We start from the raw sequence: 21,698 nt of genomic DNA, 5'->3' as shown, positions 1-21,698 counted from the left end.
GACACACGGCTAAAATACATAATTTGTATCAAATGCGTTTTAGGTTTATAATTTAATGTTATTTATTTATTATTATGGTTGATAAAACTTAAATCCACTAAAAAAGACCTAATTTAATTGTAGTAACTTACGTTTATATTATCTAAGTTATAGAACATTATTTGTCTCCGTATTAACAATTTAGTCTCTAAATTTTATTTGTAGCGATTTAGCTTATGTACTTTTAATTTTATAGTAATTTAGCCTTTAAGCTTCATATGTAACAATTTGGTCCTTATATATTAAAATCTGTAACAATCTATTTCTTTCATGGTGAAAAATATCATAATTAGCTGTCAATTTTTGTTATTTTATAATATAAACTTCGTTATTTATAAAAATAACAAATCCTATAAAAATTAAAATCATTATAAAATTTAAAAGTTTAAAAATTAAATTATTACAAAGACAAAATAATTATAAATCAATTTAACATGACGAAATTGTTAAATAGGTCAAAAAATAATTTTAAACAATTATTATTATTATTTCTTTTTATAGAAAATATAAAATTACAATATCGAAGATATTTCAAAGCGAAGGGGTAAAAACGGAATTTGAGGCATTAAGCCGATAGCGACATTGGAAACTCCACGGCATCGCTTTCGTTCATAGACAAACGCGCGTTTCGAAGCCTCTGGAAACCGCGCCTTCGCCGTTGTTATAAATACCGATCCGATTCGAACTGTATCTTCACACAATCACATTCTTGTCTTTCTCTTTGATTTTTTTCCTCTCAAATTCACCCAATTTCTCAGCTGTTCAGAGCTCCAATTTTTTAATTGGTTCTCTTTTTGGGATTCCGGTTCACCGCCGCCGCAGGCTTGCGTGTTTGCTGACTGAACGAAGTTCGTTATTCTATTAACAAAGTTTTCTGTAGTTCGTAAATTCTTGTTTTCTTATCATCTTTTGGTGGGGTATGGTTGGATCTTTGTTTGATTTTGTTTTCTTAACTTAGGCAATGTGATATGCATTTGCCTCTGATTTAAAGATTATTGTTTGGTTCTCTCTTTTTTATTTTTTTTGGCAATTTTATCTCGAAATTGATTGAGATTTGGGATCTTATACCTTCTGGTTTAGTTCAGCTTGTTGTGAGTGGTTCTCGATTGTGTTCTTGTTCCCTTTGCAACTACAATTCTGGAGGTATATGGTCCCAAATTTTTGTGCTCTTTTATTTCCATGCCATTATTATAATTGAAATTCTCGTAGCTAAGTGCGTTTTGGGCCGTTTGGTTGTTTGCGAATTATTGGTCTTGGTGATGTTCTTTCGCTAGGATTGTCTTAGATTTCTTTCATAGTAATAGAAATGGCTAAAGTTGATTATTTGCGGTGTTTTGATTTGATTGGTGCATCTTGTTATGGTGAAGTTTTTGTATGCCTTAGATACAGTTTGGTTATGTGTTGATTTTTTTGTAGGATAGGGTTTTGTGTATAGTAGCTAAGAGCTAGATAGATGTCTGTAGAAGTTCCCTAGCTCCAGGATTATTGAAGACTTTGACGATTATTTTTAAAATTGTTGAACGGGAGTAACGCTCATGACTGGTGTTCTATTCTTGATCATAATTTTGAGCCCTTGAATTCTCTTCGATTTGAAGTATCATGTTTAAGATGCTTTATTTTCCTAGTTAGGGTGATCGTATCCATTCTGCGGCCTTTATGAGTTTCCCCTTCGCCCCTCAACCCAATAACGAAAGATATGTTTCTTAGAGGTTACTGCTATGTAGTATAATATTCATGGAAGCTGCTTCTAGGATTTTGAATTTCATTCGAAATGGATTGTTGCTTGCATGATTTGACGAATGGGAATTTGAATACGAACCCCCTTGTCCCATGCGCTGCTTGCACACATGAGTGAAGTTAGGAACTTAAGTTAAATCAGAGAAATTTTAGGTTCAGTAATTTTTACATTGACGCTGCTATTGGTGCTTTATATATTAAACACGAAAGAAAATGGTGGCTTTTTTGTTTGATAGCTGTACAGAATCATGGGGTTTACTACTTCAGTGCACGAGATGACGTCCAAATTGAAACAACAAGCTGTGGTTTATGTATTTGGATGTTCTTTACCATATTCTCTGCCTTTCTCTTAACTTGGTCACTGCTGATACCTTGTGAAAACAACCTAGCCACCTTCATAACATTGGATATTATTGCCGGGCTTTTGATAACCTAGAATCATTTTTATTTGTTTATTTTAATTTAAAAAATCTAATTATGAGCAGTAGGGAGCTGATGGTAGCCACATCATCTTATCAACGTGCTTAAGAAACTTCAGACTTGGAAGAATTATAATGAATAATTACAAATAAAGTTTAGATAGACGCTTCTGGGTGGTGTTGAATGTCGGATTCTTGTCTTGACCCTTTCTAAATCTGGAGTATATCTTTGAAGTTCTGGACATGTTTTTGCTTTTTCAACGTGTTCGTGATGAAGTCTTGATTATCCTCGGACACTCAGTGACCATAAGGATTCTAGGTGGATCATGGTAGCAAGATTGCAAGAGCTGTAGGTGCAGTTTTTAGTGCGTTATGTTCAGTTGGCTGGATAGCCACGGGTACATATAATCTATTCCTCCAGTTGTAAGATCAGCTACGCAAATTGTGCCATTCACCCTAGAAGCTAAAAGTTCAGATTCCTCTCATTTTATCAGTTCTCCTTCTCTCTCCAGCGAACCTTTTGCTTCCTCTTGCATCTTGCTCTCTGGAACAATTTTCATTACGCTAGCAGCTGCTGGGTACGACCACCTTGAAGAAGAGCTGTAGAATCCTTTTTGCTATTTTGGGAAGATGGTTTTCTTTTTGGTTTGGTTCTCAGTATTATGGAAATGAAGGACCCGGATAAATGCAAAATACCATGTGATGATGGAAAATTTATTGGCTTTCAGAGAAATAATAGATGGGTAAGTTGGGTTTTTGAAGGAAACTGAATGCGGAGATACAATTTGAGGTAGGCTTGTCCTTTTGGACAATTAAGCCTGTAGAACTATTAAATATTTTGCCCTTTTTTTGTTATTTGTGGAACACATTTGATTGGGTGTGTTGCTTTTACCATAGGTTGATGCATCCACTGTTTGACTCAGTTTAGTGGGAATTGCATCCGGAGTCTTCAACAAATCAAGTGATCATGATGTGCAAATGGTCACTATTCAAAGCTGGAGGCTCTGGAGTCCCCCAGTGCTGCGTTGTAGTTATTATATGGGTTCCTAAAACTCTTCTTTTTTGGATGAACTCTCCTCATGGAGTTCTGATGATTGGAGCTGTACAACGTTTCTTGGATAATTTGTTGCTGATGTGCTGTGATCTGCAGCTGTATAGAAGAAAGCAACAGTGTCATGGCCTGTTTGACGGTGAATAACATGCCTTTTCTGGCTTTAGGATCATTGCTAAAGTCCTTCCTATATGCAGGTGCTTTAAGCTTCTATCCAGATTCAACCATTGTCCTGCATTGGAAGATATTATTTTTCCATGGCAGAGGTTGCAACTTACTCAAAGCCTCAACCAATTGGGACGGAAGAAAATCAACATATGACATGCAGAGGAAAGGAGATAAGAACTGTGTACACTGAGCAGTTTGATTCTCTGGCGTTGCCCTTTGAGAAATCAAATGACCCCCAGGAGGTGTTGGAGAGGGAATACATGCAACATGGGTAAAGTCCTTGAGAGTTTTCTATTTCTTTCTAATCCTGTTTCAGGTCTTTCTTATTCATTTGCTAAACACGGGTCCTTTCATTTTGCAGATGTGCACATTATAGGCGAAGGTGTCGTATCAGAGCTCCCTGTTGTAATGAAATATTTGATTGCCGTCATTGCCATAATGAAATAAAGGCAAGGAACTTCATTTTGAACCTGATTGTAGAATGTTTATTGTTCTGATCTATCATATACCGACTTCTAAACCCTTTTTTTTTTTTTTTTTGTTTCCTCGTACAGAATAGTATTTGTGTTGATCAGAAAGAAAGACATGAGATCCCACGCCATGAAGTCAACCAGGTAAGTTTTTCCACTGGTTACTTTACCCAGCTTGTTTTAACCTCTTCACTTCTTCAGAAATTTCTCGGAGTTGAAGTATCTCTTTAAATTTACCTATGATTTTGTTCTCTCAGGTTATATGCTCACTCTGTGGTACAGAACAGGAGGTGTGTGCTTAATTTTACTATTTCAATTTTGGCTAAATATTTAGTAATTTCGTGCTCATAAGCTCTACATTCACAGTTTTATTGGTTTCTGATTTGGCAGGTTCGCCAAGACTGTATCAACTGTGGTGTGTGTTTTGGAAAATATTTCTGCGAGAGTTGCAAGCTGTTTGATGACGATGTGAGTTCTAGGCATCCACTTAGTTTTCCATTTTATCACCGATTCACCTCTTTTTTCGATGCACTAACAATTTAGTCAATTTAGTCGCTTATTATATTTGTTGCCTATCTTGCAGACCTCTAAGAAGCAGTATCACTGTAATGGCTGCGGAATTTGTAGGTATGATCCATTCTAATCCATTTATCTTATTTTAAAGCTAGTTCTTTAATGCTCTTTTTCCATATGATTACATGAAAACCTAATACTCGTTTGTCTTGTTTGAGTTTTTGTTGGAGTTTCAACTCTATTCTCTTACTTAATGCCATTATAAACGTTTTGACAGAATTGGAGGGCGCGAGAACTTTTTCCACTGCCATAAGTGTGGTAAGTCGTACGTAATTATCTGATTCATCTTTTGCTAAAATGTTCACTTGTCGCTATTTGTGTGCTGACTTTTATATTTTCTTTGTCATGAAGGTTGCTGCTATTCAATTCTTCTAAAAAATAGCCATCCTTGCGTTGAAGGGGCAATGCATCATGACTGTCCTGTTTGCTTTGAGGTAAAGCTTTCCCCTCATCTTCCTTAATTCATTTTCTATTTGTTCTTAGCAAGCACTAACTGCATCTTTTACAAATGGCTTGCAGTACCTATTCGATTCAACAAATGATGTTACAGTAATGCCATGTGGACACACCATCCATCAAAATTGCTTGAAGGAGATGAGAGATCACTTCCAGTAAGTGTTCATACGCGAGATCTTGTTTACTTATGGAACTTAGTTTAATTTGAAATGAATACGCAAACTTGGTTTTCTAATCACATGATTCTGCCACAGATATGCTTGCCCTCTTTGCTCCAAGTCCGTTTGTGATATGTCCAAGGTGTGGGAAAAAATTGACATGGAAATTGCAGCTACGCCCATTCCAGAGCCGTACCAAAACAAAATGGTAAAGCTCCTTGCCCACTTTTACTTGCATTTTCAATTTCATTTGCATGGCTAGGTCAATCATATATTATCACGTAGCTCTGGAGCTTGTTTATTGGTGGTAGGATAAAAAATATTAAGGTGCATCTTGGCTATGCTTATCGTGCACCTTATCAATGTTCACGTGCCAAATTCACTTTACTTTTGTTCTGAAATGTTTCATTTCTTTTTCTTTTGTGTGATGAGAGTGGAATGCATAGAAATGAGTACTTTTAGATGTACTCAAGTATTATTCATATAATATCACAGTAGAAATTAGAAAATGGTGTTCAAATGGCCATCACTATGGAGTTTCTAAACCAAAATAATCTTCAAACCGTGCATGTGGATTGAGGTTAACAACGATCGAGTATATCATAAGCTTTTGATTCTGTTAAAATCTTAGTACTTTGAACGAAACAGGTCTGGATTCTTTGCAACGATTGTGGTACGACGTCGAAGGTGCAGTATCATGTTGTGGCTCAAAAGTGCTTGAATTGCAAGTCGTACAACACCAGACAGACCAGAGGCTAAACAGATGTGCATATGAAGGCCATATTCTATCATCCTCCAGCTCTGAAATGCCTTTATCTCCAGCTACTTGAGCTCCCATTTTCATGCTGACCTTCGAGCCACACTAGTCATTCTTGAGCGGTGGGGAAGACGAAGACGACGATGACGTAGTTCTGCAGCCTCCTTCAATGACATCGCATATTTTTTATCTTCTTTATTTGGTTGATATCTTGTATTCTACCTTTTCCTTCTCCATCATTCTATTTGTTTGGTTGGTGTCTGTATTGTTGTATTTGTGTATTTTTCCCCTCGCTCTGAAGGAAAGTATTGCTTTGTAATCTTATGGTTAGTGAATTGCATTTCATTTTATTTGGTTTTTCACTATTCATTTCCCTAATCTTCATGCCTTCTAACAAACATCTTGCAAATTCAGAAACGTATTATTGAGCTTCAACTTCATTTGCACTTTACTTTATTTGTTGGAGTTTATACATAAGGGGCTTAAAATAAGACTTACGACCGAAAATCTACAAAGGAAATAGAAAATAAATAAGTAAAATTTCCTAAAACAGTTACCTAATTTGAAAAATCTATATTTAGTAAATAGCAACTAAGACTAATAAATAAAAAAAAGAATATTAAGGAAAGAAATGAATGTTTCAAAAATTTATTGATGAGATTAATAATATTTCAAAAAGAAACGGTTTTTTAAAATTATAGTACAAAATATACAGAAGAAGGGAATCAATTTTGTTCAAACGAATCACTGATAGATAGGAATGTAAGTGGTTGGGTTGGGTCGATTAGAGAGATTTTTTGGAAATTCAGGTGGTCAAATAGATAATCCAAATAGATGGTAAGATCTTCAACTTATATCATTTATTTTTCTTTTTCAGTATATTTATTTCAGACTTCAAAAAAATCTTCATAATAATATGTATGGGTATTATAAGTTGTAATACATATTTTAGTAATATCAGAGATGTAAGTTGAGTTTGTTGGGTCAATCTGAATTTTTAAAAAGGGATAGTTGCAAATGTAGCAATTATATTCAAAATAATTAAGTATATAGCAACATTTTAAAAAAATTGCAAATATAGCAAAATCTATCAATGATAGGAGTCTATCACTGATAGACCATGTAGCAAATGTTGGTCTATCACTGATAAACCATAAGAGTCTATCACCGATAGAAGCCTATCACTGACAAATTTTGCTATATTTGCAATTTTTTTAAAATATTGCTACATACTTAATAATTATTCTAAAAATTGCTACACATTATAATTACCCTTTTAAAAATGTAACTTGAACTCAATCAACTTGCAGAAAACATAAAAAATTCAATTTAACTCAATCCTAAATAATAATTGAGGTACTCAATCACAACTAAGTTTGGGTTATTCGGGTTATTTGAATATCTCTTTGATAGTTTTTCTACACATTTTGTTAGAAAATAATTGAGAGATTCATCTAAACTCGTTAATTCAAAAAAAAATAATAGGAAGAAAAGGAACTTTGACTTATGCCCAAATCAAGTCATGGGAAAGTCGAGATTCATAATCTCATAAATTTTCTTTAAACAAAATTTGAAGTACAACAATTGTTGGGGAAGGAATTAAATCTCGAACCTCCATCGTGTAAAGTCAATAATAGTTGATAACCTCATTTTGGGTTTGTTGGAACAAAAATGTTGATTGATTGTGTAATAAACTAATGTATTTTTAAAAGGGTAGACTATACTTTTCAATATAAATTACAACTTGAAATACAAACTTACTAATTTTGAACTGCTCAGAGATCACTCCGATCTGCATAAACATATTAAAGAGATGGAAGGAATCTCTGTAGTTTTGTATTTTTTGTTCATCACATAACTGCCAGAATGAACAAACAAAGAAAAAACAACAATGATTCAGCAGAATGCCTCAAAGCCTTTGATTTTTCATTGACAGCAACTTCAGAAGGTTGAGTCATCACAATAAACTTGCAACTTCCAACTGATGGATCTTGAGTTGTGATAACTGAAAGATGTGGAAACTTACAAGCACTTGCCAACTGATTCTTTATCTGGTAGTACGAGTTGAATGCATACGAGATGTTTTGGCGAGCATCCAGAGTCCCGCAGGAAGTCCCGAGGCCAAGGCTCGTGCAATCACCGTTTTCGCAAGCGTAGCTAACACTTGGGGCGACTTGTGGATCGTCGATGCTAGCTGATGGTGCAAGGACACACCATTTTTTTGCAAGATACTTGACATTTGATGCAGGTACCAAACCATTTGTGCTGTTTGTCATTTGAAGCATGTATTTAGGTCGACCATCATAGTAAAATAGACCCCAATGCCTTTCGAAATTGCCTGGCAGAATGCTCTTAGCATCTTCGTCTATAAGACTAAACAAGTAGACGTCGATAGGACCAGGCCTCATTGGCGTTCCTTGCCCCGAAAGAAAATGCGAAATGAAGCCTTGGCTGAATCTCTTGGCAAACTGCAGATTCGCGTTCCGATCTCCATCTGTTGGCCATCCAATCTCTCCAACGATTATGGACATGTTAGGGAAGCCATTTTTCTGTAAAGACGAAACAAGGGTATCGTAGTTGGCAGTAAAAACATTTTCGTAGATTTGACCATTATCGTTCAAAGCATGCGAGAAACCATCAAAGAAGGCATAGTCAATTGGGAAACTGGGATCTTCATAAAGGCTAATGAAAGGGTAGATATTAACAGTAAAAGGGGATGCACTGTCGCTCAAGAACTTGACAATGGAGAGCATAAGGTCACGAATATCAGAACGAAAGTCGCCGCCTGAAGGGAGACCTGTGGAAGTTTGATAAACATCAGCATTCATAGGCACTGTTACTTTTACCCGATTGCTTAAACCAGCCTTAACAATGGCGGCTTGGACATTTTGGAGAGCAGGAAAAGTAGTTCCTATAAAGCTTCCGTTGAATGTTTTCAAAAACGGTTCATTCCCAACTGCAACATACCTTGTAAAACATACAAAATCAAGTCAAAATTCTCCATCCCAATAATACCATTGAGAAATCGACAAATAAAGATAAAACAAAAAACATAAATCAATAGAGAATCAACACAAGTTTAAATGATTTACTATTATGATTTACTAAGAGTGTATTAGTCACATCTATGGCAGAAGGAAAACAATTTATTATAGAAGGAAATATTTCAAAACACATGTCGAATGCGCCTCTAGGTCAAAGAGTTTGTATAGCATGATTCTTTGAATTCTGGAGCTAAAGTCGAGTTTATATAGCGTATTTCTCTAAACCTTAGAGCTAAAATTGTAAATAATAAGAATACACATATTCCAACAGAAACAGAATCATTCCGGGGAACAAAACCCAAGCCAGTTGTGTAGTTTCTAGCAGCAAAATCAGAAGAAACAGCCAAAAAAAAGACAAAGTTATTCAGCCATCACATAAAGTTACGAGATAAATGAGAGAGAGATTGTTGATTGTTTGTCTTTTACCTTATATCCACACTGCCAGATGAAATATAAGAAGACAAGTTTTTAGCAACCCAGTTTTCAGCTGATTGGATGCTATTAGCCAAGCTGTAGAGCAAATCGTTTGGAATTCCCACCATCACTTCAATCCCCGATTTGCCAAGAGCCTTTAGAACTACAGGATCGGCATCAAAAAGCTTAACCTTCTGAATCCCGTTATCCTTCAGCATCTTCACCACCGTCCCTGGCGGCAACGGATGAGTAGCCTGAGTTCCCCAGTTCACTCCGATACCAATCACTGAACTCACCGCTGCTGAAGAAAGCAACAGAACAAGAAAAAATCTCCAAGAAACCACAAATTTCAACGATTCCATAGTGAAAACCACTTTCAATTACTCCAAGAAAGAACCATAGAAGACAACACAAAGCAATTGAAACGGTGAGCTCAATTATTTTCACAAGCAACTTAGATGCAAAAACTGGTAGGACATAGGGCATGAAAACAGAAAACTTGGGGAATGGCGGATTTCTTATCGTACAAGGAAACACCAACAAAAGGGAAAACACAACAGCCATAGATATAGACGACAAGCGTCAATAAAGAAAAAGTAAGCGAAAGTAGAATTGCAAAAGAACAAAATTATAATGGAATCAACTTTAGAACAGCAAATCAAAGGCTCGAATACCGAAAATCCAAATTCGAAACCCCCGGAACTGTAGAAACTTTCGGATTCTCGAACTCCATAGAGGACGATAAGAAAATCAAAAAGGAAAAATGGAAAATGAGAAATTGAAGAATCTTAAAGCGTTTTGCTTTCGGTTTTTCCATGGCAGAGATTTGCATCAACAAATTGAAACAGAAAAAAAAAAAAAAAAATCAGCGTTGCATGAACTTTGTAGTGTGGAGAAATTGGAAATTCAAATGTTGTAAAATGAGGCTACAACATTTTGATTCATGGAGAAAAACAAAATGAAAGAATAGTGTTCTTTTCACAAACAAGAAACAAAAACAAAACAAAATTGTTTATTCTTTTCTATTTCTCAAAATATTTTGACATTTTTTCTATTCATACAAATTATCCCATAAATTTGGGAAGAAATTTGTGTTTTTAGTGAATGTTATGAGTTTGAGAAAATCTTACTAATCGTCGTGATTATCAGCAATCATGACTAAGTATCGATAAATGCTGCTAATTGATTGGTGATAGAATTAATGAAAATTGGCTATCTATAACAATTATTGTTAGTTGTTATAATGTATGCTAATATCTTCCACTATCTATGCTAATTGGCATGTTGTAATATGAATCGAATTCAATATCAATTCTAAGAATGAATTTTAGGATATTAAGTAATTAAACACATGCTTTTATGATTGCCTTAAAATTTAAATTGATGAGCGTGCAATTCTAATAATTCTATTGATATTACTTTATTTTATTTTTAGGGGTTTAAACGAAATTCTATGTCGAGACATTTTTCTAATGTAGCTTTTATGGTAAGCTATTGTCGAACTCTTTTGATTAGACTCGATAGAGTATGCTAACCTAACTAACCAATTTAGATTATCAATAAACGACGAAAAGCAAATGATTGCTTTGTGTTGAGAGAAGTGAGAGAGAACAAATGATGCTTTTACTCTTTCATTAGAACATCCACGTAACAACGAGATTTATTTTAAATTAAAAAAAAAAACTACTTGAAATATTTTCTAATGATGTACGATGAAATCCAATGTCAATTAGTACCTATCACTAACATTGATCGATGTGGCATAGACAAGTAATTGCAACATTTTGATTTATTTCAAAATAGCCTTATTAAAATCCTAAGAAAAGAACCTGTACATGTTATAAAACTTATATTAATAAAGCATTAAAATATCATAACCCATTATAATTACTCTATTATCATCGTCTTAGGTGCATTTTCTTTATAATTTTCTACAAATAATATAAAGAAAACGAAAGAGAAGAAGAAGAAGAAGAAGAAGAAGCCATCGACAACGTACGGGCCGCTGCGTTATGAGCCCACCTTAGTACACTCTAAAAAGAAAAGCCCGAAATACTAAAACCTGACCAATGCAACCCTTTCTCACCACACACGCCTTGGCCATCACCACATCACCATTGGCATATCTAATCACAATCCCTAATTGATTCTAAACATTATGTATCGACCGAAAGGTTTGAATTAGTTAAGTTATGAAACTTTAAAATTATTAATCGACAATCTCATTTATGATCAGTTTTTATATTTTAAGTGATACTATTCCAAAGTTTTGAGTTTGGAATAAAATTTGTTAAAAGAATTAACTTTGATTCAAGTTCGAAGCTTTTAATTAGGTCATGAATTTAGTTTTGGGAGATTGGATCAACTTACCCAAAACTCATTACTTATATTTTGAATGTGATTTTTTATCGAAAATATTTACGTGCGTCTCATAAATATGTTTTTAATTTATTTTTATTTCAATGTGATTAGACGGAGCTAACGAGAATGAGTGCAACTTGATTATTGGAGGAATATCATTATGGTTCTTATACTTTTGATTTTTTGTTCAACGTTAGTCAAGGGTGAATGTTTGAAATGCCAAAAAGTTTAAAATATTTATAAATATGGCAAAATGTTATTGTCTATCGATAATAGATACCGATAGACACTAATAGAAATCTAGAAAATAACAATGTACAAAATATTTACATTGGTATCATCGCTTGAAGGTGATAAACACAAATAGATGTCTATTAGTGTCTATCGTCGGTAAAAGGTGATATCTTGTTATATTTATAAATATTTTGCTAATTTTGCTATATTTAAAAACATATTCAATTTTAATCATATACTTTCAACAATTCTTAAATCTAGTCCCTGAGAGTTAATTTTACCGTATTTATTAAATAATAATAATAATAACTTTTGTGAAAGAAAAATGTGAATATATTTTCAAATTTTACCATAGAAATGTTAAACATAACCAAAAAAAAGTATTAAAAATTTTGTTTAGAATTTATCGAAAGTACAAAAACTAAAATTGAATAAACTTCAAAGAAAAAGATGAAATATCTATATAATTTCATGACTACTAGTACACTTAGGTTGTTAGCTAAGTTAAACTCTTGTTGACTATTTAAACCTATTTTTTATTTTATTTCATGTGTGAATTAATTAATGAATCAAAATTTGGTTTTGTACAAAGTTTTTTGTTTGAGGAATCTCAAAATGTTGAAAAAGGTAAAATGTTGAAAGATGGAGTTGTTTGAAGGGCAATGCAATGATGAGAGCACATGCAAATGGGAAGGGCATAGCAAAGAAAAAGCTATCAATCTCTATTTGGAAAAGGGGACCAAAGCAACAAAGCCTTACCATGTCACTTTCTTTCTCTCTTCACCTTTTCTTTTTTATGTTACCACTTCATGGACTATTGTCATAGTCATTCGATATCGACATAAGAGGTAAATTCGACAAAATTACGGAACGTTAAAAAAAACAATAAAATATTATCATTGTAATGTAATATAAATAATAGACATGTTACCTTGTTTAAAAAGATATATAAAAGAATGTTTGTTTATTAATTTAAATTTACTTTCTTAAAAACTTTTGTTTTTAAGGAACGTTTTCAAATATCTATCAAAATTGATATTTTCGTCAAATTAAGATCTCGATATTTTTGTGATGTCGAACATTTTGAACTTCAGTATATCTCTTTGCTTTCACAACTAAAGTTTTGGTTCATCATTTTTTTGTCGTTGGTCCTTCAACCATGGTTGGAGTTAGTCTCCCTTTTTGGGTTCAAAGTAATCTCTATGATTCGAAAAACCTACATTTTTTTCTAATTTTTTTAAAAGTATTTTACATTTAAATTTTATTTATTTATTTATTGTTTTTAAGAACTTTACTTAGTTTTTGAAAAATAATGGTAAAACGTTTGTGACAAAGCAAGAAAATTAGAAGCATAAAAAGTGGTTATAAACTTAATTTTCAAAAACTAAAAATAGTCCGAGTCTTTTCGAAGTTGAGCTAAAGTATAAACTCATGTATTGTATTTGTTAATATAACTTAAAAAGAACCAAAAGTGAATTAAAAAAAAGTATTGGACATATCAAATAACAATGGTCTATTCGAACTAATTTTTTATTTTTAAAAATTAAGTTTACAGAAAATAACTTTTATTATTTATTACCTTATTTTCGAAATTTCAAATAAGGTAAAAAAGTGAAATTTAATTGAAAACAAACAAACAAAATGTTTGTTTATTAAAAAACAAGAAACAAGATCAACATTTAATATTTTAAATGAGGGAATAAAGCAACAATGAAAATCCTATAATATATGTTTTGGAAATTTTCAATTTAAGGAATATCTTTGGAGATCATGAAGGCATTAATTTAAAAAGAAAAGAGTTTCTAATAAAATAGTAAGAGAGAGAGTGAGAGGAGAATATAATAAAAAAAAGAAAATTTTCAATTTAAACTCCTAAACTTTGGAGTTTGAATCAATTTAAACCCTAAACTAATAATTGTATTAATTTAAATCGAATTTTGTGAGTTATATTAATTTAGATTCTAAATTTTTAGCAGTGTATCGATTTAGACTCTAAACTTATGTAAGTGTATCAATTTAGACTCTAGATTTATGTAAATGTATAATTTAAATCCTTCGTTACGATTTATTTAGATATACATATGAAAGTTGAGGGTTTAAATTGATACAACCAAATTCAGGGTATAAATTGATATTTGCTCAATAAAAAGATTCATATATTTCGAAGAATAATGCAAATGTCAACATGAGCATAACTCAATGAACACTTTTGTACAGTTAAAAAGATTCATAAAAGTGTGCTACTTCTCAAAATTAAAATTTTGTACAATGAATATCAAAATTAGATATTTTATTCTCCATCTCATACTTTAAAGATTTGATTCTCGGTCTCATATGTAAAAAGAAAAAAGAGAAAATGGTTTCTTTTCATTTTCATCTATCTTTTCTTTCGCCTAACGAAAAGGGAATGACAAAAATCAACAGCAAAATGAAAACATTGAGAAAACAAATTGCAACATCTAAAGCACCGCAGAAAGAGACAACACCGCAAGAAAGAAAATGTGAAAAAGAAATATAACCAAAATTCATTGATGACTATATGGTAAAATGTAGACTACTTAGAAATAACATTTTGAATCATTTATTTATTATTATTATTACCATTTTTATTATTATTATTATTATTATTATTTATTACTACGCCTTTATTTTTCAAAATTTATATAACAAAATATTTATACTAATAGAAAAATTAAAATGAAGTATAATGAATCTTGTGGTTTAGTGATTTTATTCTATAAACTATAAATAATTTTGTCAATTTTTTTTATTCTTTAAAGAAAACTTTTTCTAGAAGACTTGATAGTATTTTTTGAAAATTTCAAAAAGAAAATACTAAATAATAAAAACATCATAGAAGTTTTGAAAAGAAAAAGTAGACCTCAAACTAGTTAAGGTAAATCTGATGTTGGAATCTATATGTGTTAGTTTATGAAATATTCAACTTTTTAGAATCTACTTTCAAAACTACACACAAAATTGAACATTTAGATATTAAAAAGTTGAAAATTGATAAAACAAATTTCAAATTGATAAAACACAAATTTCAAACGTTAAAGAATAAACTTCATTTATCTTTAACTAAAAAATTTTGGTACAATTAAGTCGTTTCTATCTTAGTGTTTCTATCTTAGTATTTTGTGTTCTCAATAATTAGTCGAACCAACGACCAAAAACCAAATAATTAACAAACTAGTCCAAAGACAATTATCGTGTAAACACGACACTTGTAAGTTGAGTAGAGGGCCTAAAAAGTTTAGGCAAATTGATACAAAATTATAAATAAATAAAAGCAACTTTGGGAGATAAAAAAAACGTAAAAATATGAATGATTGTCTCCCTTTTTGTAACATTCAGCATTGTAATGTTTTCTCATTTTAAAAGTAAGATCATATAATATAATCCAAGGTGATCCAGAATTTGGGAGAATTTTGTACATTGCCAACTATTTGTGTTTTCAATTTGGAGAGAAAAAGAAATATGTTGCTCAGTCTTTTCAGTATATCATCATAATATCTGGCCATTAAAAAGATACAAGCCAGAAAATTAGAAGATTGGGGAGCCATAAAAGCAGGCTTCAACCCTATGAACTCTTCTACAAGGCCAATACTAGCTTGACTTGACAATGAAATTGTCAAATTTATGTGGATTTCAGAAAAAAAGAGGGGAGGGGAGGGAAACAGACAAGTCTTGTAAGTTCATCCTGCACTCAGATCCTGAATGTGAAATGCAAATCAAACAAATGCATCATCAAAATGTACAAAGGATCATCCATGGCTGAAATGAGAACAGCTCTTTGGTTAATAGACGACCGGGCAGCATTTGTTACCACAATTTCACCAGTCATGATCAGCACCGTGGAGGAGACCGACTTGTTTATTCAAAAATGGTGCCATGAGTTTGGATCTCTTCTTTACCATCTCCAGATGTTGAAGAATGTTGGAAAATTTCGCTAATGGGTTTCTCCGGTTCTTCTTCAATCATGATCTCCTGATAGCGGCAGTCGGAGCTGCAGAACGCCTTCTCGCCCCTGTTGAAACATAGTGTATTTAATTTTATTAAAAAGAACCTTCAACAATATCTCAAGCATGGATGGAAACCGAAGCAATTGCATAATGTGCTTGTAACAAACCTGTAAATGTAAATGTCTTTCCCACTTTCAAGTTTCTTGTTACAAAAGTAACAAAAACTTAGAAAATCAATTGGTTGACATTGCAAAGGTGGAATGTCCAAGCTGCTTCTAATTGATAGAGGAGCTCCTATCTCATTCATCTCATTCTTGTTCAAGTTGTTCAAATTGTTCAAATCATCAGAGTGACATTCTAAAATGCAGTCACCAAAAATGTGAGTGGTTTTTGGATTCTCCCCGTGGGATATCACACGGGTATAATCCTCGGAAAGCTCGATTTCGCTTGCGGAAAGAGACTCGATGATTCCAGGAACAGGCACCGTTATAGATGCCGGGGTTGAAATATCTGCAGACAAAGTTTTGTCTTGAGGCTCAGAATCACCATTCGTGGTCACTTTCTTCACAAATGGATTCGTAGAATGAAAGAAGCTACGACCTTTTGCACCATAAGATGCTGAAACAAACCGAGGCGAGTCCAAGGAACACGCCCCACTCTTCTTTGAAGGTTTGAATTCTAATGGTTCTCCAATTTCAAAGAGAACCTCCGAGCTGTAGCTCGGTGTTTTGAGCTGCGGTGGGGGAAAATTGGGACAATTTTTAGGTAAAGATCTAGGACCTGCCTGGGGAAAAACTGTGTCAATTTGAAGATTTGGGGTCTGATTCTTGGTTCTCACTTGAGGTCCAAAAATGATGTTCTTACGCTCAAATGATCCAAGAGCTTTACCAGACAGCTTATTATCATCATCAAGAGAATCAACAATCCCTAATCCTACTTTACTACAACCCCAGCTCCTTCTATGTCCATCATGGGATGATTTAGGGGACCCTACGGAGTTGCTAAGATTTGAAAACACCCTAAGTTCTAAAGGAGAGGTGGGACTCCTGACTGAATCAGAATCTGAAGCCACTTTGAAATTTAAGCCAACAAAGAGACCAGGGGCACTGAAAAAGGAGTTGCTTTTGGATTTGTGCCCCAACACAACAGACTGAACAGGACACAACTCAGAACCAGAATCAGCCATTGTTATAGCTGATGTAAAAGAGGAACTGATCTCTCTCTCTATGAACCAATCTGTTCCTCTTACTCAACTTTCCCTTCAAACACTGCAAATGCTTGTCTCTGGCAATGGCTAAGCTTGATTCCTGTAACATGAAAATGAGATATTTCAACGGAAGAAGAACAAGAAGAAAGGAAAATTAACCCAACTGAGAGAAACAGACAGCATGATGATAAAAGAAATAATCATCTTAATCATGATTTCCAGTTTTCCCAACAAATAACACCAAGAAAAAGAAAATACAAACAGATTTGATAGGAAAATAGGTTGGAAGCACCAGCAGTTTAAATGAGTCATAAAAGGGTAAAACACAAAGAAATCTACGAATCAAAAGGCCGAGAAGTTTCTAGAAAGTTCATTGGTCTCTTTTTTTAAAAAAAAATCCAGATGAAGAATCCAATATCTGTAATTAAACATGCAAACAGTGAAAATGAAAATCAAAACAGTCCGAAATCGATCAAAACCATGAACCAATCCTCAAATCCTCTCAAATGAACAAAATAATTAAACATGCAGAGATCGGAGAAACATCAGTACAAAACAAACAAAAAATCAAGAACAACAGGCACAAAAAAAACCCCAAAATGCATCAAAATGATCGGAAAAAGAGGGAGAAGAAAAAGGGAAACAACGGCATTGAAGAAGGAAGAGGAAAACTAACCTCCTTTCCGCCGATGAGGGAGAAGATTATAGGAATAAAGAGAGAAAAAAAAAAAAAAAAAAAAAGAGACCCAAATGCAAAAAGAAGAAGAAATTGGGAAAAAAAATTTAATGGGTATGACTGAAATTAGTTCAGCAATTGCTTGTTCTCTCTCTCTCTCTCTCTCTCTCTCTCTCTCTCTCTCTCTCTCTGTTTGTGATGCCTCAAAATCAGCGAAGGCAGTGAGCTTGTGAAATACTCTTCCTCTTCCCAGAGCTCTCAGTCACAACTCACAAGCATTTAGCAATTCTTCACTTTCTCTCTTTAGGATTAAAATTTCAAAAAAGAAATTTAAAAAGAAAAAAAAAAAAAAAAAGAGTTTTCTCTCTCTAGAAATAGAGTGGCAATTGCAGTGTATGGCAGCTACTTTAAATTTGCCCACAGAATTGTCTTTGGATGTATTATTATTACCGCTTCATCAACACCATCCACTTTTTCTTTTTTCTTTCTTTCCTTTATAATCATTATTTTAAATTCTAAAAAATATTATTAAATATTATAAATATTACAAAAATTATCAAAAATAGAACCTTTCACGAAATATTTGTTAATCTATAAAAAGTCGAATGTAATAAATTTTATTTTTTAGTAATTTTTTCTCTAATTTTTTTTATTTTAAAAATATGAGATAAACAAAATAAATAAGATTTTAGAATCTATAATTATTACGGAGAGGTTTGGCGTAAGAATTATTTAAGACCGTAATAACCACTCCTTCGATAGTGATTATTATTGAAGAGTTTCAATTACATATTTTAAACTACTCATTTGCTTTGGTCTTACGATTTTTTTTATATTTTATATTCATCGTATTTTATTCTTTATCGTTGTTTTTACTATTTTTTTTCTCAAATTAAAATAATTTACACCAAGGTAACCCAAACTAAATAATCTATATCTCAACACAAAAACTATTATAACTCGATTGTAATAACTTAGGACTATAATAATTAACTAATTTCACCAAACATTACGTGATAGATGTGTAGGTGTCTATAAATGAAATGTTATTATATTTTGTAAATCTTTTCGATAATTATGTGATTTACAATAATTTTGAGATACCAATGTCTATAAATGATATTTATCATTTATTATTGATAAATGTATCTTTTGTTATTATTATATTGATAAACAACGACGCTTTCCTATATTTATAAATAATTTGTCTCATTTTATTATATTTGAAAACCATTTACTTCTTTTCTTCTCCTTTTCAGTAAATTTACTCGTTTGAACACGAGAAAATAAATAGATTTTAAAAATTTGTTCAAATCTTACCTGGATGTCAAAAATGTAATTTAAAAAATTCAAAAAGAAAAATGATGCTTTTAAATATAGCAAAATAAACTAGACATTTATAAAAATATATCAATATTTTAGATTTATCGCTAACCAACCTCGATAGTATTTTAAATTTTGTTATTTTTACACATTTTTAAAATGGTTTTGTTATTTACTTCTAACACTCCAAAAACGACATTTGAAAAAGAAGGGAACACAATGAATCAATGGTGAAACTTTGAGAAAACGACATATATTTTTTAAAAAATACTAGAAAAGACGTTGTAATAAAGTAATCAATGTCTTTTTTTTTTAACCATGGTTTTAATTGTGTTAATTTTTGCTTTGCAAGTGTGAAAACTGATTAAATTTTTAATTTTTAACTTTAATTTTTTTTTGTTTATTTTGAGATCAACATATCTTCGATCAAAATTCTAAAATTGTTGAATTTTTATCTAAATGACCTATTAAGTGTGAATTTAAAAACTATGCATATTATTGTTACGTCAAAGTTTGACTATATAAATAAAAGTGTTGGTACGTACATCAATTTCAATAATATATTTTTTCTACAAAGACACTTTCAAAATAACAAAATATTGAAATTATATATAAAATATATCAAAATTCATTGATTTTTTTATAGTTCATTTAAAAATTTTGTTATATTTTACAAAAAGTTCCATTTTGAAAATTATTAAAAATAGAAAATAAATAAACTATTTACATTATATGACAAAATCAAGTTTAACGAGTTTTGGGTCATTTAGTGGGTTTTTATCGGAAAGTATGAATAGTTTTGTTTTAATATATTAGCATAAATTGAAACTAACAAAAAATATATATTTTGTATAATAATTTAATTTAAATTAACAAACATTTTTAAGCATAGTAAAATGAAAAAAACAAATCTATAAAAATATAACAAAAATGGTAGATTAGTCACTAATAGATATAAATTTTCATCAATATCTATCAATTTATTATTTTATCAATATCAATAATAATATTTTTATCATCCATAAACATAAAATTTACTATATTTTATAAATGTTGAAAAATTTTACTATCTAATTACACTAATTTTTCTAAAATCAAAATATCACATACTTTGTAATACAAATATCAAAGTTTTCGAATCTAACATTAACTTTGAAAGTTTTTTCTATTTCTTTTTCTTTTTTAGTTTCTTATTAATTTAATATGATTAAATTTGTAATATAATGTTGAAATTTTGAGATTTAAAATAAACAATTTATTATTTTGTTTTTTTTTTTTTCTCCTTAAACCATCGTGACGTACACATTTTTCTTTTTGAGTTTATTGTTTTGTGTGTTTTTGTTTTATTTTTAAAATATATTGTATTTGCACTTTTGGTAAAACTGTGGTAGAGAATTTGGGGAGGACGGAACATCAATTTTATTAATATCCATAACAATTTTGCCCCCATATATAATACGAAGCGTTTGACGAGCCGTAATGTGATGAGTCTATATTATAATGTGATGCAAAACACATATTTCAGTTAAACCTTTTGAATCCGACTTGTAATACAAAACTCATTCCGACAGTTTTCAATCCAACTCTTATTTTTCACTATTTTTACAATTTACGATACCACTATCATTTCTTTCTCGATTACCTATGCTTTTCAAACAAATTTCTATACACGCTAGTATTTTAGCGTGTGTGTGAGATTTTCATTTGTTTCAGTAAATTCGAGAACCCATTAATAGTGCCTTAATTACTTACTTAATATGCCTAGAAATTTATTTATTATTAAAAATATTGTTTTGAAAAAGTTATTTGGTGGGGTAATTTTATTTTGAGGGGATTATTATTCGCACAAATCTAGTTCTGAATTAAAATTTTCAAAGATAATGATTTATATAAATTTTTAGGTCATCACATTGTAACATTTATGATTTCTTTAGAAAACTTTCTTATCTAACAAAAATATTTTTTAAAAAAGCTTTTATATGTATATATATATATACACTATAAATTTGTTACTTGAAAATTTTTTTGCACCAATTTCATTATTTAGAAAATAATTTTAAACAGTTACAAGACGATAAAGATTTCATTAAAAAGTACATTTTACAATCCAAAATTACATAATTACTAAATTCAAGAACACATTATTAACGTAGTTGTTGTGGTCATCCATCAATTATTATAGTAAAAAAAAAAAAAAACCTCAATAGATATCGAATAAATCATTAAATTTCAATTTTATAATATGAAAATTATATTATATATCTCTACGCTTTCAATTACAAGTAATATGTCCTTAATTTATTCAATAGGTTTAAAGATTTTCAAATCTACTGCACATCTAATTTTCAAATTTACAATTTCATTGAACATAAACTTTAAATATTTACGCTTGAAAATTATCAAAAGTAGAAAAATATTGGCAAAATATTTATATTTCATCGAAAAATCATGTATAATAAATTTTATCTTTTAACTGTTTTGTTCTACATAGTGTAAATAGTTTATAAATTTTTCTATTTTTGAAAAGATCCCTGAAAAATTATTAAAAATAGAATATTTAACAAAATATTTACATAATTTTGGTGATTTTATTTTATACAGTGTAAATAGTTTGTAAAATTTTTTATTTATAAAATAATATGAAAA

At 31.2% G+C, this 21,698-nt stretch overlaps 3 protein-coding genes across 7 annotated transcripts; 1 reads left to right on the top strand and 2 right to left on the bottom strand.

Annotated features, from left to right (window-relative positions):
- Positions 1–649: 649 nt before the first annotated feature.
- On the top strand, positions 650–6,190 carry LOC103503789 (probable E3 ubiquitin-protein ligase RZFP34). 4 transcript variants are annotated; one of them, XM_008468133.3, is made up of 12 exons: positions 650–2,985; positions 3,093–3,685; positions 3,776–3,863; positions 3,969–4,028; positions 4,142–4,174; positions 4,275–4,352; positions 4,468–4,511; positions 4,675–4,715; positions 4,809–4,891; positions 4,977–5,068; positions 5,168–5,279; positions 5,720–6,190. In XM_008468133.3, exons 2-12 carry the CDS (start codon positions 3,504–3,506, stop codon positions 5,828–5,830), a joined length of 924 nt encoding a protein of 307 aa, XP_008466355.1. In that variant the 5' UTR covers positions 650–2,985; positions 3,093–3,503; the 3' UTR covers positions 5,831–6,190. The 4 variants fall into 4 exon arrangements, with proteins under 4 accessions (XP_008466355.1, XP_008466354.1, XP_050939611.1 ...); XM_008468132.3 differs by having other exon boundaries at positions 674–2,985; positions 4,251–4,352; XM_051083654.1 differs by having other exon boundaries at positions 723–887; positions 3,444–3,685; positions 4,251–4,352.
- A 1,320-nt stretch (positions 6,191–7,510) lies between these two features.
- LOC103503788 (glucan endo-1,3-beta-glucosidase 5) lies at positions 7,511–10,196 on the bottom strand. Its single transcript, XM_008468131.3, has 2 exons — positions 9,299–10,196; positions 7,511–8,795 (listed from the first exon to the last, which is right to left on the bottom strand). The coding sequence occupies exons 1-2, from the start codon at positions 9,646–9,648 to the stop codon at positions 7,679–7,681; spliced, it is 1,467 nt and encodes a 488-aa protein (XP_008466353.2). The 5' UTR covers positions 9,649–10,196; the 3' UTR covers positions 7,511–7,678.
- Positions 10,197–15,350: 5,154 nt separating this feature from the next.
- LOC103503787 (FCS-Like Zinc finger 10) lies at positions 15,351–18,113 on the bottom strand. 2 transcript variants are annotated; one of them, XM_008468130.3, is made up of 3 exons: positions 17,730–18,113; positions 16,014–17,153; positions 15,351–15,911 (listed from the first exon to the last, which is right to left on the bottom strand). In XM_008468130.3, exons 2-3 carry the CDS (start codon positions 17,030–17,032, stop codon positions 15,758–15,760), a joined length of 1,173 nt encoding a protein of 390 aa, XP_008466352.2. In that variant the 5' UTR covers positions 17,033–17,153; positions 17,730–18,113; the 3' UTR covers positions 15,351–15,757. The 2 variants fall into 2 exon arrangements, with proteins under 2 accessions (XP_008466352.2, XP_050939610.1); XM_051083653.1 differs by having other exon boundaries at positions 16,014–18,103.
- Between the last annotated feature and the right edge of the window lie 3,585 nt (positions 18,114–21,698).

The sequence above is a fragment of the Cucumis melo genome, chromosome 4 (genome assembly GCF_025177605.1).
Source record: "Cucumis melo cultivar AY chromosome 4, USDA_Cmelo_AY_1.0, whole genome shotgun sequence".
Classification (NCBI taxonomy): domain Eukaryota; kingdom Viridiplantae; phylum Streptophyta; class Magnoliopsida; order Cucurbitales; family Cucurbitaceae; genus Cucumis; species Cucumis melo.
Note: the sequence above shows the minus strand (reverse complement) of the source record. Positions and strands in the feature narration are given on the sequence as shown.

Bases quoted from the DNA above. Each gene is read 5' to 3' on its own strand.
- LOC103503789 (XM_008468132.3), top strand. From the start codon at position 3,504: ATGGCAGAGGTTGCAACTTACTCAAAGCCTCAACCAATTGGGACGGAA. The intron at 3,686-3,775 runs GTAAAGTCCTTG...TTCATTTTGCAG, and splicing joins AGGGAATACATGCAACATGG to ATGTGCACATTATAGGCGAA. The intron at 4,175-4,250 runs GTGTGTGCTTAA...CTACATTCACAG, and splicing joins TCTGTGGTACAGAACAGGAG to TTTTATTGGTTTCTGATTTG.
- LOC103503788 (XM_008468131.3), bottom strand. From the start codon at position 9,648: ATGGAATCGTTGAAATTTGTGGTTTCTTGGAGATTTTTTCTTGTTCTG. The intron at 8,796-9,298 runs GTAAAAGACAAA...ATGTTTTACAAG, and splicing joins TCTGGCAGTGTGGATATAAG to GTATGTTGCAGTTGGGAATG.
- LOC103503787 (XM_008468130.3), bottom strand. From the start codon at position 17,032: ATGGCTGATTCTGGTTCTGAGTTGTGTCCTGTTCAGTCTGTTGTGTTG. The intron at 15,912-16,013 runs GTTTGTTACAAG...ATGTTTCAACAG, and splicing joins AAAGACATTTACATTTACAG to GGGCGAGAAGGCGTTCTGCA.